Here is a 19,787-nt window from a genome sequence, read left to right as displayed (position 1 = left end):
CCCGACTACCCACAAGACCTCCTAATTCACACAGTCTTAAATAACCCTCTCCCAGACCACTTAAAATCTCACAATCCACTGTGGCATAATGGAAGGAGGGACGAGAAGTTTGACATTAAAGAAGAGTGGCACAGGAGGTGGAATGCTGCAACAACAGCACATCAAGGTGTCCAAGACCCAACTGCCAGCCTACCCAGATTTCATCTGCAGAGAAGCGAGTGGACAAGGCTGAACAGAATAAGAACTGGCCACATCAGGTGCAACACTATGATGCACAAGTGGGGACACCAAGATTCTCCAGCCTGTGATTGTACTGCCCAAGAACAAACTGTTCAACATATTTTTAGAGACTACCCTCAGAGGAAGTATCTTGGACCATATAGTGACTTCATTAATGCTACTCCCTCTGCTGTTAGTTGGCTTCAACATTAGATATTGAACCAAGATTAAATGTATCTGTCCTTTTTTTTAAACTTGCAATTATATCAGTTAAAGTAGTCAGTAATATTAAGTTAGTAATTTTCACAATTTAAAAATGTGCATAATATTTGTGCCAAAAAGTGAAATTAATCTATATGTAAGTACTTAACTAGATATACATGTAAAATTAAACCTTATATACCTGTCAATGTTTGCTGTTGTTGCCATAGGATAAACAAATAAAGTTCATGAATATACTTACATCATTCAGTTTTGGAAGAGATGATTTATCACTGTTAAGCTTGTGAAAACGGCGAGCACGTTTGTTACGTATGCTACCAATATCATGCAGGAAATCAGAATCATCAGTCTGGACTCCTAGGTGGCAGAGCAGTTTCAACAGACAAGCTAAACAATCCTGCTGCCACTCACTGCCCTCCTGCTGTAAGACACCTGTAAAAAAAAAACCTTTCTTCAGAGTCTGAGTTGTTCCTGCACATATACAGTTACACAAAATGACAATACTTTCACCAGATGACTGTAAGGGATATCACATCCAATGTATTCCACTCTGTGCTTTATTTGGTGGTAATTTCTGCACTACCTATATTTGATTTACATTGCTGCAAACAGCCATCTGTCATCGAGGAAGACAGTATTTGTTGTACACAAGTATGTAATAAAGATAATATGTGGTGCTAAGACAATCATGACTGTGGTCAGAAAGTCACCACTTTTTTTTCATTGAGAAAATTTATTACAAACATAAAACTCACTGATCATAGTGAGTGGTCAATACTACGATCCATGACACATGCAAATAAATAGATTAAACTGCAATAATTTACCCATTTTACTGGTTGTTTACTGGCTGTGGATTATATTATTTTTAAAAATACAGCAAGCAGCTGCTATTTTATGAATTTTTGTTTGCACTTTCACATTACCTTCAATAAGCTTAATACACATTCGAGTGTTCAGTCAGTACATCATTACAACATCGACAGCAAACTAGATGCTGCAGCGACAGCAAACTAAACTGTGCATCCAGCTGTATTTCTTAAAATAAAGTAATAAACTAAACCTAGCACTTAATTTGTTCACAATGGTAAATGATTTCTGTTAAGCAATCCACTTCTTCAGGTGTGGAATCAATTGACTGCTTGCAGTAGCTGAGTACAATTTTCAATCCGGTTTTGTAATATGATTTTATTTGTAGTATTCCCTATCCTGAATCTCTATTGATCTTGCTAAGCATAAGCAGAAGTCAGCCACAAATGGTGTCTGATCTTGTTTCCAATATATATAGGGGCTATCCACAGTAATAAACATTTGAGCTTAATGAACACTTACATTCTCTCATATTAGGTGCACATTATTCTACTTCTCAACAATTTATTTCAGTGTGAGATACCAAGAGGTGACACTATGTTGATAAGAGAAGTGGCCGGTAAAAAATAACTCTACAGGGTTTATTAACAAGTGTCTATAAGTGAACTGCTTCATTATATTTGTGTTTACGTGGCCTAGGAATAAACATATGAAGGAGGAAGGAAAGTAGCTATTCCCAAAGTAACAGCAGTTTATCTACTATTGCTCGTGTAGTGTTTACATGAATATACAAACAATAGTTACAGGTAGCTGAAAAGATTAAGAGTAATCTGTGTGTCAAAATCACAAATGAAGAAGAATTTAATTCAAACACAATCAATTATGTGCTCTTAAAATGAGTATTCCACTCTTGAATCTGTAGCAATAATGGGTAAAAAGAAGTGTATTTCATTAAATTTTATTTTCAGTTCAATGTGATTATTAATTTCTTGCCTTATGGGTGTAGGAAACAAGTTGAGTCCTTTGCTTGAGGACAGGAAAACATGCACAGATACACCCCACCCCCAATCCACCTCAAAATGACCCACTATGCAAAGAAGTAAAATCTACATGGAAATTATTTTTATTACTAGTCACGATACTATTAAAGAGCAAAACACTTTCTGAATATCCAGTTTCATCTTTTTGTTATACACTGACAAACAGAAGATTACAACGGTCATATTATTAATTAAACATTTGTGGGAGAATGGTGTATAAAGTTATATGGAGGTATATCATAATGTACACCAAGGAGCATTTGGAAGCATTATGTTAATTACGATACTGACAGTGCTGACTTCAGGAAGTAGTTGCCACTAAACTATTCATTTCTCAAAGAGCAGTATGCATATTTTTCCCGAAATTTCAAATATTCTTCTTAACCATAGAGTTGATCATCTTAATCTATTGAAACTATGTACAAGCTGAATTGCAATAATTATAATTCATACTGAATTTTGGAATACAGTATGCCAGGTGATGAGACTCAGGTTATGCACAGAACACTATAATTTATCAGTCAATGAAACTGACCGGTGGCACTGCTAACCTTTCGGTTTCATTCATCATTCAGACAAGAACACCTCAAACAATAAACAGCAAAAAGAGAAAAAAAGAAGGGGAAAAACACCACACTGACGCATCATAAACATATAACAATGCAATTGAAGACATCTCTCAAAGAAGTTTGCACATCACATTCTTGGAAATATTGAGTTTGCGGTGGACTAAAGTGATACATCATGTGAGACATGCTACTAACGGATGTATTTTTTTTCCATTAACAAGTTGAACTATTTGTAGATGTAAAGTTAACCATTCAGGAAGAACATTGCATATCAATGAAAACAACACATGTGGCTGATGTAAGTTTCACTCCAAAGGATATTGTATTGTTAAATAAAAGCACAGAAAAGAAAACAGATCAATCAAACTGGAAGCAGAACGTCAATAAATGTGTGAGGAACAGTGGAAAATCTTAATATTTCCACAGCTGATAAAGATGTGTCTGAAAGGACTGCATCAAAGACTAGATTAGATTACATTCAGTTTTTGTTCCATAGACCCAAAAGTGAGAGGCATTTTGTGGGTGTGGAACATCTCGGAAAGTACAACATAAAAAACATAGAACATTCGAATTTAACATTCACTTTCCTGATCATTTTTCAAGAGACTGTCAATACATGTGCATACATCTCAGAGAAGTGGAGCTGCTAATATTTGCAGAATCAATACACTGTCAGAATGAAACACCGTTATGCACTTTTAACAAATTTACATACACAAAATTCCTAATCTTGACTGTCAAAAGTGAAATCTAACAGAAATTTTTATTTAAGGTGGTCTAATAGTCCCTGTTAAGATGTCAATATACAGAGGAGGAGGAGTTGGCTACCAAAAAGTCATTCAAACTGTTTAAACACTGAAAGTGGCAAGTACTAGAGCACTGTACCTCATTGGTGTGCTGGTCTTCAGTCCAGTGATTGGTTTGATACAGCTCACCATGGTACTCTATCCTGTGCAAGCTTCTTCATCTCCAAGTACCTACTGCAACCTACATCCTTCTGAATCTGCTTAATGTATTCATCTCTTGGTCTCCCTCTACGACTTTTACTCTCCAATACTAAATTGGTGATCCCTTGACGCCTCGGAACATGTCCTACCAACCAGTCCCTTCTTCTAGTCAAGTTGTACATCATTATATTGTAAATATAAGTGCCAATGGGGCAATGACACTTTTGCACACCACAACATTTTGACAGGATACTTTACCAATAGCGGAGAGAAAGTTTATTGTTTCAGATCATCTGGTTTTCTGCCCTGGGACCATACTTTTCCACTAACTGGGAAGAAAAGAAGGGTAACAGATGTCATGAATGAATGTATGTACTGGAAGCTCATTTACATACATCTTTCATCATAAAGGAAACGAGCCAGAATGACACTGATGATGTCAATGTTCTTGAAGGAATTAAAAAGTGTAATCCAAACTTGAAAATTACTAGTTACAAGATCGAACATCAAATGCATATGATCCAAATTCAGTCTATGTGTGTCTTAGTCATAATGTCATTCACCCTTGGGTAAATCATTCTCTGCTAAAAACAAAAGAGAAAATTAACCTCAAGTTAACACCCCTATACCCGTTACAAGGTTTCCTACATCTATCTACATTTACATGAGTACCCTGCAATTCACACTTATGTGCCCGGCAGGGGGTTTATCAAATCACTTACACATTATTTCTCTACCGTTCTGCTCTCTAATGGCGTATGGGAGAAATTAACACAAATCTTTCTGTGAAAGCTATGATTTCTCTTATTTCATTAGAATGATCACTTCTCCCTATGTGGATGCGGCCAACAAAATATTTTCACAATTGGAGGAGAATGTTGAAGAGCAAAAATTTGTGAAGAGACCTCACTGCAATGAATAATGCCTTTGTTGTAATGATTGCCACCAAAACTCACTCATCACATCCGAGATAAACTCTCCCCCATTTAGAAATAATACAAAAAGAACTGCCTTTCTTTGAGCTTTTTCGATGTCCTCTGTCAATCCTAAATTCTTTGTTGTAAAAGAGATTTCCTCTACTGGCGGACAAAAGGAGGGACTTGGTGGATACGTGCACAATGATGTACAATACAGGGTATTTAGCTTCTGAGCGAACAGTTCAATTTATATTTCCTCTACTAAATTTTGTCTTTGTTTTTGTTTGTTGTTATATACATAACTACTTTTTTGTGGAGGTTAATTAAAGAAACACACTGTATTATTTCAGTACATCTGATAATATATCCTGTTAATACTTTTCATTAGACCTGGGTTCGAGTCCCAGCTGCAGCACAAATTTTAATTCATTTCTTCTGCTTCAATCATTATTGTAGACTTTTCATTATTTTTGCCATTGTAAGAGAAAATTATATTTTTTTACACAATGTACTTTTACAGGATATGAATAACTTTCTTTGAGGGAAGTGTTCAATTACATAGCAAACTTTAAACTAATAAAGCAAAATCAATGACATATAATTTTAGCAATTACTTTCCACTCTGCTCTTAATCAAGTCCACATTTCTTTAGCAGCAAGTGCTGCATGGCATATTAGATGTCAAGTCATCAAAAACCACATATGAAGAGTTTGTGACATATGTGGGAATCACAGCTACGAGAAGCGGTATCTATAGATGTATAAAGAGAAAAATGGGATTTTATCACTTTGTTGATGTATTCAAGGGCGTGTTCACAGACGGGTATTATTTTGGTCAATGCACCTCTTGTAACGGAATATTTGGTGGTCAATAACAGCTGAAATCCATATCAACTGAGATTGACAGTCATGTCTTTTGTTGTACTGTATCACTGAGGCTGCAGTTTGTTCAGTATATTGATCCAAAATGTGACTCCTCTTAAAACAGTAACAGTAGAAGGTTACTGTCAGTTCTCGCTAAAAACATTGAGATCAACCGAGGAATACTACCACCATCGTGTTCACAATTCCACCAAGGCCACGATATCATCGCTATGGAATTCTGACATCATCACGTCACTGCCCCGTGAAGGCCATCCCCACCCTGCCTCCCTAATTCATCGCGGTATTAATTTTAATGCAGTGCAATTTTACTGCCTTCATCATATTGCACAGAAGCTGTGAGTAGGCGAAGCCTGCATTTATTATATCACAAGACCAACTTAATACATATGGTATTCGAAAATGCATAATACACTGGTGTGTAATGTCAATTTTTTTTAATAATTTGATTGCATTAGCACGGTCATTTGCTGTACGTGCATCTAGGAGACGCTTGCATTGAGCAAAGATAATTTTAACATTAAACACTTATCAGAGAAATGTTCTCTCCACTTTCTGCATCAAGAATGGAAAGACATGATAACAATGGATAATATGACTGCTGACAAGAGGAATATTGTTCAACAAATAACTGCAGTGCAGCAGAATGGAAAGAATGTGTGTTACCTGATTGGGCCCACCAACACATGTGTTGCGTATGCTGGAATTGTATACCCTTTACAAATGGCTACCCAAACTCCCACTATGCAAGAAGTGGTAGTAACAAATAATAGCAATGAATTACCTTGTGTGGACCCTCACTAGAATTACTGGTGAGACCTATCGGTAAGTACTCATCCATCTATAATTATTATTACATGTGTATAACATTGCCCTTAGGGTTTTGTTATTATTACAGCTACAACTGTCCCAGGATATAAAGAGGTGTTCTAAGTGTCACAAAAGCCACAATAGTCTGCAGCACAACTGGACACAGTGTCCCACACATACCACACAGCAGCAAGTCTGCATGTGTGCATAGTAATAATTCTCTCTGTCTGGGAGAGCCTTGCTGAAGATGACAGATGAACACATTACTATAGAGTGTGTTCAATTATAGATATGACTAATGCTAGATGCACAGTGCTATGCTTGCAATGCTGTAATAATAATAATAATAATAATAATGATAACTTATGATAACTTAAGATGACATGCCAAAAAGACACTGAACAGACAATGTGCACTGTGCATTGTGTTAATCCTTTGCTTTGACTCTAAGGTGATGGGAATCGCTATGGAATTCTTGTAAGCCACACAGTGTGATATTCAATACAAAGCTCATGCCATCCCTTCTTGGTAACAGATGCAGCTGTGAATTCAGCAAGCCCTTAAAAAAAGGGGGGGGGGGGGGAGAACTGTCAAAGAGTAAAGATGTCAAGATATATATCAATACCTTCTGCTGCGAGGCACTGTAAGTATTAGCGCTGATGGCGAATAGTGATGTGTAAGAATGTAGACAAAAAATAAATATGCTCAACTGATAATTCCTTTCGTTGCACATGAGATGAAGTCACTGCAGTACTCCAGTGGCAGCAAGCTTGTCACTGGTGGTATGGTATTGAACAGAAAGGTCTACATGGTGATAGTATTCAAAAACCCCCAAGTACTGACATACAGTAATATTATGCATGGACAAATGATGTCGAATATGTGATGTATGAGTGCAGATATCAGCCTTGTTCCAAGGAAACATTCACTCTCTGTCAGTGATACTGGGTGATCATACAATCTTTTCAGGTGACTTCCTTGGAGAAGTTAAAATATTTAATAACAGAGAATGTACAACTCTACAAAGGCAGAATTTAAAGAATTTAATGTATGCTGGCCTTGCAATACAGCATGTGCTAGAGTGTCAACTGAGGTGGCAGCTGTATATCCACCAATTCTATGAGGCATTGTGTACTAATCTGCTGGATGTAGCTCCCCAAGCTCTCCACCCACCAGAAGAAACCATAGCTTAACTCTATGCTGTACATTGTTGGAAGTGGAAATGTATGAATCAACTCTGCCAGATATGGGCACAGAACTACGATCTTCTTTAAGTTCGTTTATATACGCAACTACATATAAGTGTCAGAAAAAAAACCCTATACATGTGTTGCTTATTTTCCTACAAAATTCCTGCATTCTAATGTAAACGAACAGTGCCACCATGACCAAGTGGACGAGGTACCCTCATCACAATGGTCTTTTAGTAAGCAACTAGTCCTGCAATGATACGACAATTCAGATCAGGCGGAATGGCTTGCTACTTCCTGATAACAACCATGCTACGATCGTCAGACCACCTGATAGCAGGAAGCTGTTAACACATCCTATTTCAACCCAAGTAGCAGCTATTACAGAAAATTTTGCATGACACTGATGGATTCAGTGACAGCAAAGATATTCCATCACTTGATAACTTAAAACCAAACAATGTACTCATATTTGACAACACAGTCCTGGAAAACCAGGTTCCAACATGTAACTATTTTTCTTTCGACCGTCACATAAAAGCCAATGTATTTTATTTGAGCCAGACATACTCATGGATTCCAAAGCATTTGGCAAGGGATAATGCAGACCTTATTAACACATTCAAACAGGACAATATAAATTCCAAATATTTTTACCAAGTGCATATACGAACAGACATGACGTTAAATGAACTAATTAAAAATATGTGAGGATTGCCGGAATCACATGCATTATGGCTTCTTCGTTATAGATGAAATGGAAAAGCTGAATGACAACCAGTATAAATAAATTTCGTGAGTTTCTACTTAATTGGTAGTGCACCGATACACAACTGTATCTGTATATTGTAGACAATGGACAAATTTGTACATGTGTTGCACACTTTGTAGTGCTTTGAGAATTTCCGTGTGAATTCGGCTGGTTGGTTTGTGGGAGTAAAGGGACGAGACTGCTACGGTCATCGGTCCCTTTTTCCATATACTAAAAACACCCTCAGAGAATAAAAAATGTTGAACAGAATAGACGACAGACAACACAGAACAAGAGAAACTTAGACAAAGACTAGACAAAATGAATTAAAATCACACAGAGTGTGATGGTGGTTGGCCGACCATAGGGAAAAAAAGGAAAAGCCAACCACCGAGAAACATATTAAAAAATCAGGCTAAAACTGTAGGCCAGAAGCCAGACTCAATACTAAATAAAAATAGACACTTAGAGCAAATGATAAAAGCCCCCTGCCCGAATAAAACACAAAACTATGCCAGTCATGGCACTGTCATCATGTAAAAGGGCAGGGAGCGTATCAGGCAGCACAAATGTCTTCCTGACCACAGATAAAAGGGGACAGCCTAAAAAAATGTGGACCACTGTCAAAGCTGACCCGCAGCAAAAGAGAGGAGGGTCCTCCCTGCGCAGTAAGTAACTGTGTGTCAGCCAGGAGTGGCCAATGCGGAGCCGACAAAGGACAACTGAGTCTCTGCGATTGGCTCGCATGGATGACCGCCACACAGTCGTCGTCTCCTTGATGGCACGGAGTTTGTTAGGGGTGGTCAGACCGCGCCATTCAGCATCCCATAGAGCGAAAACTTTGCGGGGTAAGACTGCTCGTAAATCAGTCTCCGGGAGGCCAATGTCCAGGTTTGGTTCACTGGTGGCCTGTTTGGCCAGGCGGTCAACATGTTCATTGCCCGGGATACCGACATGACCGGGGTCCACACAAAGACCACAGAGCAGCCGCAACGGGCAAGAGTATGCAGGGACTCCTGGATAGCCATCACCAGGCGAGAACGAGGGAAACACTGGTCGATAGCTCGTAAACCGCTCAGGGAATCGCTACAGATAAAGAAAGACTCACCTGAGCAGGATCGGATATACTCTAGGGCACGAAAGATGGCGACCAGCTCAGCAGTAAAAACGCTACAGCCAGCCGGCAAGGATAGTTGTTCGTAGTGGTCCCCTAGAGTTAGAGCATAACCGACCCGACCAGCAACCATCGAACTGTCAGTGTATACAACGCCAGAGCCCTGATACGTGGCTAGCATGGAATAAAAGTGGCGGTGGAAGGCCTCCGGAGGGACTGAGTCCTTCGGGCCCTGTGCCAAGTCGAGCCGAAGGCAAGGGCGAGGAACACACCATGGGGGTGTACGCAAAGGGGTCCTGAAAGGAGAGAAGCTCTTTGACGCGGGCCGCGATCGTACAACCTGACCGGGGCCGATGTTCTGGCAGACGGACGACCGATTGCGGGAACAGAAGATGATAATTTGGATGCCCGGGCAAGTTAAAAACATGAACAGCATAAGCGGCCAGTAAATGTTGGCGCCGCAACCGCAGTGGAGGGACACCTGCCTCCACAAGTATGCTGTCCACGGGGCTGGTCCGGAAGGCACCAGTGACAAGTCTTATCCCGCTGTGTAGTATCGGGTCCAGCACCCGCAATGCAGATGGGGATGCTGAGCCATAAGCCAGACTCCCATAATCCAGACGGGACTGGATTAATGCCTGGTAGAGCCGTAAGAGGGTAGATTGGTCGGCGCCCCAGCTGGTGTGGCTCAAGCATCGCAGAGCATTTAGATGCCGCCAACATGTCTGTTTAAGCTGCCGAATATGAGGCAGCTAAGTCTATCGGGCATCAAAAACAACTCCCAAAAACCTATGTGTCTCCACCACAGCAAGAAGTTCGCAGGCAAGATAAAGCCACGGCTCAGGGTGGACTGTTCGGCGCTGGCAGAAATGCATTAACGCAGGTCTTGGCAGTGGAAAACTGGAAACCATGCGCTACAGCCCAAGACTGTGCCTTGCGGATAGCACCCTGCAGCTGACATTCAGCAGTTGCAATGCCAATGGAGCTATAGTAGAGGCAGAAGTCGTCAGCATACAGGAAAGCGGAGGCAGAATTTCCCACCGCTACAGGGAGCCCGTTCATTGCAATTACAAACAGGCAGACACTGAGGACAGATCCCTGTGGTACCCCATTCTCCTGGACTCGGGAGGAACTATGGGAGGCCACGACTTGCACGCGGAAGCTACGATACGACAGAAAATTTCGGATTAGGATCGGCAGAGAGCCCCGAAGACCCCAATCATGAAGTGTAGAAAGGACGTATATGACGCCATGTCGTGTCGCACGCCTTCTGTACGTCGAAAAAGACAGCGACCAGGTGCTGACGGCAGGCAAAGGCCGTACGGATGGCGGACTCCAGGCTCACCAGATTGTCGGCGGCGGAGCGGCCTTTACGGAACCCACCCTGAGACTGGGCCAGAAGGCCCACAGACTCCAGTACCCAATTCAACCGCCGGCTCACCATCCGGTCAAGCAACTTGCAAAGAACGTTGGTGAGGCTAATGGGACGGTAGCTGTCCACCTCCAAAGGGTTCTTGCCAGGTTTCAAAACGGGGATAACAATACTTTCCCGCCATTGCAACGGAAACTCACCCTCGACCCAAATATGGTTGTAAAGGTCGAGGAGGCATCGCTGGCAGTCCACTGAAAGGTGTTTCAGCATCTGACAGTGGATGCGATCTGGCCCAGGAGCTGTATCAGGGCAAGTGGCGAGGGCACTGTGAAATTCCCACTCACTGAATGGAACATTATAGGATTCAGGATGGTGGGTGCGAAAAGAAAGGCTCCGAATTTCCATCCGCTCTTTAATGGAGCGGAAGGCCAGTGGGTAATTTGAGGAAGCGGAACTCAGAGCAAAATGCTCTGCCAAGCGGTTGGCAATTACGTCGGAGTCAGTACAAATTGCTCCATTCAGTGAGAGTGCAGGGATGCTGACAGGTGTCCGATAGCCGTAGAGGCATTGAATCTTGGCCCAGACCTGCGATGGAGTGACATGGAGGCCAATGGTGGACACATACCGCTCCCAGCACTCCTGCGTGCGTTGGTGGATAAGGCGGCGGGCTCGCGCATGCAGCCGTTTGAAGGCGATGAGGTGTTCTATGGAGGGATGTCGCTTGTGATGCTGGATCACCCGCTGGCGATCTTTAATCGCTTCAGCGATCTCAGGCGACCACCAAGGCACAGTCCGCCGCCGAGGGGACCAAGAAGAACGGGGAATGGCAGATTCTGGGGCAGTAACGATGCTGGTGGTGACAGAGAGAACCACCATATCAATGGCTTCATGAGAAACAGAGTCAATAGCAGCAGTGGAGGAAAACAAGTCCCAGTCAGCCTTATTCATAGCCCATCTGCAAGGGCGCCCAGAAGAGTGACTCTGTGGCAGTGACAGAAAGTATGGAAAGTGGTCACTGCCACACAGGTCGTCATGCACACTCCACTGGACAGATGGTAAGAGGCTAGGGCTGCAGATGGAAAGGTCGATGGCAGAGTACATGCCATGCGCCTCACTGAAGTGTGTGAAGGCACCATCGTTTAAAAGGGAGAGGTCGAGCTGTGCCAATACATTCTCAACGATGGCACCTCGACCTGTTGCCACTGACCTACCCCACAGAGGGTTATGGGTGTTGAAGTTGCCCTGTAACAAGAAAGGTGGCAGCAATTGGGCGATCAGTGCAGCCAGGACATGCTGTGGGACATAACCATCCGGTGGAAGATACGGACTGCAGATAGTAACAGCCTGTGGCGTCCACACCCGAACAGTGACAGCCTCTAAAGGTGTTTGTAGAGGGACAGACTCACTGTGAAGAGAGTGAAGGACATAGATGCAGACGCCACCAGACACCCTTTCATAAGCTGCCCGGTTCTTATAATAACCCCGATAGCCATGGAGGGCGGGGGTTCGCATTGCTGGAAACCAAGTTTCCTGAAGAGCAATGCAGAAGAAAGGGTGAAGGCTGATAAGTTGTCGGAGCTCAGTTAGTTGGTGGAAGAAACCGCTGCAGTTCCACTGGAGGATGATATTGTCCATGGCTCAGAAAGGCGTGAAGGGACTGGGAAGGCAGTTTATGCCGTTTGTTCACTCGCTGCCACCGATTCAGTACCAGCGGGAGTAACATCCATATCCATGGCGTCTGAGGGACCGGCGAGATCCACGTCTTCAGCAGATGCCAGAATCTCGACCTCATCCTCAGATGCGGAGCTTGTAGGGAGCGGTGGGACGGGTGCCACCGCACTGCCGTGATTTTTACGAACCTTTTTCTTCTTCTGTGTCTCTCTCAGTACCTTCGGTGGTTCAGGCTGGGAGGGCTTCCCTGGTTCAGTCTCAGGGACGGACGACGACCGTGAGGCCCTACGACCAGCAACCGGTGGTTGTTTGAGCCATTTGCAGGTGTCCACTTTTAAACCAGTCAGAACTTGCGAAGGGAGGTCCCCAAGGAACCCCTTCCTGGCGAGAGAAGTCGAAGAAGTCTTACGCTTCTCCGGCTGGGAGGGGGGAACTGATGTCCCCGATGGTTGGGGGCGGGGGGGTGTGTGTTGCTCCTGCAGGAGATGGAGCAGGAGCAACAGGGAGTGAAGTGCCCCCCACCATCAAGGGGGCAGGTGTGGTCATTCAACTCTCAGAGCTGACTGGAAGTGGTGGAGCTAATGGAGCTGTAACAGGAGTAACAGTGGTGGCATAAGAAGACGTCATGCACACCGGATGAAGCCGATCATATTTCTGCTTAGCCTTAGTGTAAGTTAGTTGGTCCAGGGTCTTGATTTCCATTATTTTACTTTCCTGCTGCAGAATCGGACAGTCCGGCAAGCAAGGGGGATGGTGCCCTCCGCAGCTGACGCAGATGGGAGGCGGGGCACATGGAATATCAGGATGGGATGGATGACCACAATCGCGACACATGAGGCTGGAAGCACAGCGGGAAGACATATGGCCAAACTTCCAACACTTGAAGCACCGCTTTGGGGGAGGGATATATGGCTTTACATCACATCGGTAGACCATCACCTTGACCTTCTCAGGTAATGTGTCACCCTCGAATGCCAAGATGAAGGCACCGGTGGCAACTGGATGATCCCGCGGACCCCGGTGGACGCGCCTGAGGAAATGGACAACATGTCGCTCTAAGTTGGCGCGCAGCTCGTCATCGGACTGTAAAAGGAGATCCCTGTGGAAAATAATGCCCTGGACCATATTCAAAATTTTATGGGGCGTGATAGTAACGGAAACATCTCCCAGCTTATTACAAGCGAGCAAAGCCCGTGACTGGGTGGAGGATGCCGTTTTTATCAATACTGAACCGGATCGCATTTTGGACAAGCCCTCCACCTCCCCAAACTTGTCCTCTGAACGCTCTACAAAGAACTGAGGCTTCACGGATATAAAGGATTCCCCATCAGCTCTGGTACAGACGAGATACCTGGGCGAATACGTCTCACTTTCATTCATTGCCTTTCGTTCCTCCCATGGTGTGGCCAGGGAGGGGAACGATTTGGGGTCATAAACGTTAGCTCTAAAATGAGCCCTCGAACGCTTAGAGACTGCTGGTGGCCGGCCACCAGCAAGAGAAGATGTGCCACGCTTCATTGCGTGTCATCCACCCTGATGCCACCTACTCCGACCAAGGGCCTTCCCCACGGGCGCCACCCAGCCACACCAAAGGCCACCTGGCAGGATGGCCATTGCCGGGAGTCCTGATGCCCCAGGGAGATGGGCATCTACTCCTTGGCATAGGTGGGGAGTTAACGGCGCAGGCATCAGTAGAGCGATCCCTGTGTTGTCAGGGGGCTACAACCAACAGGGTACATGGCAGCCCCACCACAACGGACTGGCTACCGTGCTGGATTTTAGGTGACATGTCGTCCATGGGTTTCGTCTGTGCAGAAAGTGGCACTGCACATCGCATGGCGGAAAGTGCATGCAGGAACAGATCCATGCCCAAGAGATGGAGAGCGGGCAGGACTGCAATGCAACGATGAATAAGCTGGCGAAAGTTCTCAACGCAAGAGGGACACAATGCACCAAGTAAGGCGCCCTTCCCCAATCGGCTCGCACTTTGGAATAATTTTGAGATATGGAGGTCAAACCCGACAGGGGACCACCACATAAGGCCGAAACATTCGAGACTCCTTTTAGTCGCCTCTTACGACAGGCAGGAATACCGCGGGACTATTCTAACCCCCGAGCCCACAGAGGGCCGTGGGAATTCCAGAACTACTCGTCCTTCTACCGTCTCAACCATATGATATTTTAAAAATAAGTGTGAGTGAACATACGTACTGAGCGACACATGTTTGTGTGTGCAGGCTGGAAAGGGCTCACGAGTGCAAGGTAGATGCCATGGTCGAATGGCATCGACAAGTGTTTGCTGCTCATGCCACGGAAGTTGTATTGGAAGAGCAAGAATTAGTCATGTAGTATTCCTTGCTGTTTTAGTGTCTGTGATTATTGTTAAAGAAAATTAACAATTGATTATAGACATTTAATAGTACTTCATGTGTTGGACTTACTGGAAGAAAGACATGTTCATAAATTATATGGTTGTAAAAACTACGCTACTGCAGATGTATTTTATCGAGTCTAATGCAAGACAAATCGGTTGACTTATAAACATTCGAATACTGATGTGAGAAATATTGAATTTGTTCTCTGTTGAAGTTGAAATATACTATGTCTGAGTTAAAAGTATTCTTTGAGTCCTAAATTATTTCAAAAATTGAGAGTGTGTCTTATAAATTCCCATAACCAGCATTATTCTTCCAAGGAGGAGGTTTTGGAGATCGATGGAGCCAGCAATCCAGAGAAGAAGATTGGCTGCGCAGATCAAGTAAGTCAACCGATGTGAGAGAGGTGTGGATTTTGCTTGCAATCCAAAGTCACACCACTTCTTATCATCACACATCGTTAGAACTTGTTCCGGTGGTGCAAAGCACCAGGCAGTAGCTATAAAAGATGAGATGCTGAATGCCAGAATTGAAAAGTCAACACAATGCTTAATGGATGCACTTAATTTTATCGAGGTAATAGATACAAAAGTTTCATCCCATCATCCCTTGTAGTTTCAGAATATATGTTTAAGTTGTATGTAATCACAGAACTGGCTCACAGTGGTATAGAGAATCATGTTGGTTACAAAGTGTGAAGTTACTGAAGCACGAAAAGCTATCTGACAGAAATTACGATTGTTAAAATTATGGCAGTTGAAGTGAGATAGCCTTTTTTGGAAACATTTAAACAGTAACTGGATAACTGGAAGTCTGAAAGGCTCTCACACACTGTGAATGGAGGTAGAAAAGAAGAAGAAGAAGAAGAAGAAGAAGGGGGAGGGGGAGAGGGAGGAGGAGAAGATGTGCCATTAATGATTTCATTAACGTCCAGTGATGGTGAGTTAGACAGAATATATGAAGTCAGCAGGAAGAAACTATATATGTTAGGTAAGCACCCCATATGTTTAACAGAGAATGCCTGGCTTATAGAACTAATATTCTTAAACACTTCGAACAGTATACAGTATCTCCAGAAAGAAATAAAAGCTTATTGTGGAATATTATGTATGACTGATGCACATGGGAAAGGCAACACCTTAAAACGACGAGCAGTAACAAATACAAAAATATAATTAATCCATGTTGAAATTCAGCATAAAGATTGAGAAATCTACCTCTGGAGTATTATGATAACCCAAACACAATCATAGAACAGTTATGGCTACGCACAATGTCAACTGCTGCAGAAAGTACGGGTTAAAAATGTGAAATTATATAAATTACTTCACAACTTCAAGAAAGAGAAATCATTGAGTAATTATGGAGATGTTTGCTCGTGCATTCTAAAGCTCAGCACACAAAACTATCCTGTGCAGACATGTTGTAATAAGAGGACTGAATGATTTACGGCAGGCTGATCTCATAGATATGTGACAATATTCGCAATCGAACACAAGTTTCAAGTACATTGTCATGGTCATATTTAAAAATATTCCTAATTTGCATTGGCTCTGTCTTCTTTTTTTTTTTGGTGGGGGGGGGGGGGGGGGGGATTAAGGGAGCTTAACTACTGAGGTCATTAGCGCCCAGTCAAAATTGTTAGAGCACATAGAATCTAGTAAAACTCAAGGGGAGGGGAGGGGGGGGGGGGGGGGGGGGGGACACCAGAAGGTTCTTACAAAGATGCAGATAAAATAAGTGAAGGAGTTAGATGTCTTTGGACAAGCCACTCAAAGTAATGAAACGAAGAACACGAGCAGCTGCTCGGAGGTCATCAGCTAAAATATCCTGTCAAGTAGATGGCAGAGACAGGACAACACAAGATTGACTAAATCGGGGACACGACAATAAAACATGGCGCACTGTTAATGCATGACCACAAGGGCACTGCGAGGCCGGGTCACCGGAGAGCAGGTAGCGGTGGCTAAACCGGCAATGCCCAATCCGCAACCTGGTCAGAAGGACCTCTTCTCGCCGAGATGGTCGGGAGGAGGTTGTCCAAGCAGTTGGGAACGGTTTTACTGCCCGGAGCTTGTTTCCTTGAAGTGATGACCAAGTATCCCACCACAAAGACACAAGCCTCTTACAAACAACCCCACTAATGTCAAGAGGACGGGACACAATGGGAGGCTGGCCGAGGCAGGAGGACTGCAGCCTTGGCTGCAGCATCAGCAGCCTTGGCTGCAGCATCAGCAGCCTCATTCCCAGGCACTCCTACATGGCCGGGAACCCACAGAAAGCTGACAGGAGAGCCACCAGCAGCAGAAGAATGAAGTGACTGCTGGATCCGTTCCACCAAGGGATGGACCGGATATGGAGCTCCAAGGCTCTGAAGAGCACTGAGTGAATCAGAGCAGAGTACATATGATGAATGGCGGTGGCGGAATGGCCTGATGGAGTGCAAAAAGCTCGGCCGCAAAGCTGGAACACTGGTCGAGGAGCCGATATTTAAAGGTGCCGGCCCTGACGACAAAGGCACAGCCGACACCATTGTCAGTTTTGGAGCCATCAGTGTAAATAAAGATGTGACTGGCAAGTCGTGCAGGAAGTTCGACAAACCGTGAGCAATACACTGCAGCCGGAGTACCCTCCTTCGGGAGCGAGCTGAGGTCGAGATAGACATGAACCGGAGCCTGGTGCCATGGTGGTGTCGGGCTCTCATCCTCTCTGAAGGTGGTAGGGAGGGCAAAATCCAATTGTCGAAGCAGGCGACGAAAGCGGACTCCAGGGTTCAGCAGGGCAGACACATACAACCCATAATGACGGTCGAGAGAATCGGCGAAGAAGGACTGATAAGAGAGGTGGTCGGGCATTGACAACATCTGGCAGGCATACCGACAAAGCAGTACGTCGCGCCGGTAGGTCAATGGTAATTCGGCAGCTTCAGCATAAAGACTCTCGACGGGACTAGTGTAGAATGCTCCGGTCGCAAGACGTAACCCCCAATGGTGGATGGTGTTGAGATGGCGTAAGAGGGATGGCCGAGCAGACGAGTAGACGAGGCTCCCATAATCCAGCTTTGATCGGACTATGGACCGATACAAGCGAAGCAGAACAGTGCGATCCGCTCCCCAAGATGAAACACAAAGAACTCTAAGGACATTAAGGGAACGTGTACAATGGGAAGCCAAATAAGAGACGTGCGGAGACCAACAAAGTTTCCTGTCCAGTGTGAGCCCTAGAAACTTAGTTGTTTCCACGAATGGGTGAACAACGGGACCGAGATGTAAGGATGGCAGAAGGAACGCTTTATATCGCCAAAAGTTGATGCAAACCGTCTTCTCTTCAGAGAACCGGAAGCCATTTGCCACACTCCATGAGTATAGGCTGTCTAGACAACGCTGAAGGCAGCACTCCAGGAGGCATGTTCTCTGGGCACTGTAGTAGATCGCGAAGTTATTGACAAAAACAGAGCCTCAGACATTAGGTGGAATGCAATCCATAATTGGATTGATCGCTATGGCAAAAAGGGCTACGCTCAAGATGGAGCCCTGAGGCACTCCGTTCTCCTGGAGGAAGACGTCAGACAATACGGAACCCACACATACCCTAAACTTTCGATCTGTTAAAAAGGAATCAATAAAAAGGGGCAGGCGACCGCGTAGACCCCACCTGCGCATAGTGTGGAGGAGACCACCTCTCCACCAGGTATCATAAGCCTTCTCCAAATCGAAGAACACGGCTACCGTTTGGCGCTTTCGCAAAAAGTTGTTCATGATGAATGTCGACAAGGTCACAAGGTGGTCAACAGCGGAGCGGCGGCTACGAAATCCACATTGAACATTGGTAAGTAGTCATCGAGATTCAAGAATCCAAACTAACCGAGCGTTAACCATGCGCTCCATCACCTTACAGACACAGCTTGTAAGAGAAATGGGGCAGTAACTAGAAGGAAGGTGTCTATCCTTCCCGGGTTTGGGTATAGGAACAACGACGGCGTCACGCCAACGTATGGTGACTTGACCTTCAGTCCAGACGCGATTGTAGGTACAAAGAAGGAAGCTTTTGCCTGCCGGAGAAAGGTGGGCCAGCATCTGAACGTGAATGGCATCTGGCCCCGGAGCAGAGGACCGGGACAGTGCTAGTGCACATTCGAGTTCCCACATAGTAAAGGGGGCATTATAAGTTTCCAGATTCAGAGAGTGGAAGGAAGGTCGCCGAGCCTCTTCTGCCTCTTTCCTGGGAAGGAAGGCAGGGTGGTAATGGGCGGAGCTTGAAACCTCCGCGAAAAAGCGGCCGAAGGCGTTGGAGACATCCACAGGATCAACAAGGACCCCATTACCTGAAGTCAGGCCAGGTACCGAGGAGTGGGCCTTAATGCCCGACAGCCGGCGCAGGCCACCCCAGACGACAGAAGAGGGAGTCAAACTGTTAAAGGAGCTGGAGAAAGAGGCCCAACAAGCTTTTTTGCTGTCTTTGATGACTCTACGGCATTGCGCTAGGAGTCGTTAGTATCCAATACAATTCGCCAACGTAGGATGGCGGCGAATGGTGCGTAAAGCATGTCGTCGAGCACGGATAGCGTCTCTACAAGCCTCATTCCACCAGGGGACGGAAACGCGACGTGAAGAAGAGGTGGTACGAGGAATGGAACGTTTGGCAGCATGGATGATAACAGCCGTGAGGTATTTGACCTGACTGTCACAACTAAGAAAATCGTGGTCCGGAAAGGTCGCCAGGGAGGAGTAAAGTCCCCAGTCAGCTATCGGTATGTTCCAGCTCGAAGGACGTGGGGATGGGGTGTGGTGCAGGAGATGAACGACACAGGGGAAGTGGTCGCTCGAATAGGTGTCAGAAAGGACATACCACTCGAACCGACGGGCAAGAGTGGTAGAACAGATCGAGAGGTCCAAGTGG

The 19,787-nt window shown here is 44.6% G+C and overlaps 1 protein-coding gene across 1 annotated transcript in view; it reads right to left on the bottom strand.

The window, feature by feature from the left end:
* Window positions 1-19,787, bottom strand: part of LOC126472697 (ubiquitin carboxyl-terminal hydrolase 34) — a 529,852-nt gene that overhangs the window by 253,122 nt on the left and 256,943 nt on the right. Inside the window, exon 24 of the mRNA XM_050099952.1 lies at window positions 683-873. Coding sequence (XP_049955909.1) covers window positions 683-873 — 191 coding nt within the window. The remainder of the gene's footprint in view (window positions 1-682; window positions 874-19,787) is intronic.

This window comes from Schistocerca serialis, chromosome 1, assembly GCF_023864345.2.
Source record: "Schistocerca serialis cubense isolate TAMUIC-IGC-003099 chromosome 1, iqSchSeri2.2, whole genome shotgun sequence".
Taxonomy (NCBI): Eukaryota; Metazoa; Arthropoda; class Insecta; order Orthoptera; family Acrididae; genus Schistocerca; species Schistocerca serialis.
This window is presented reverse-complemented; position numbering and strand designations above follow the sequence as displayed.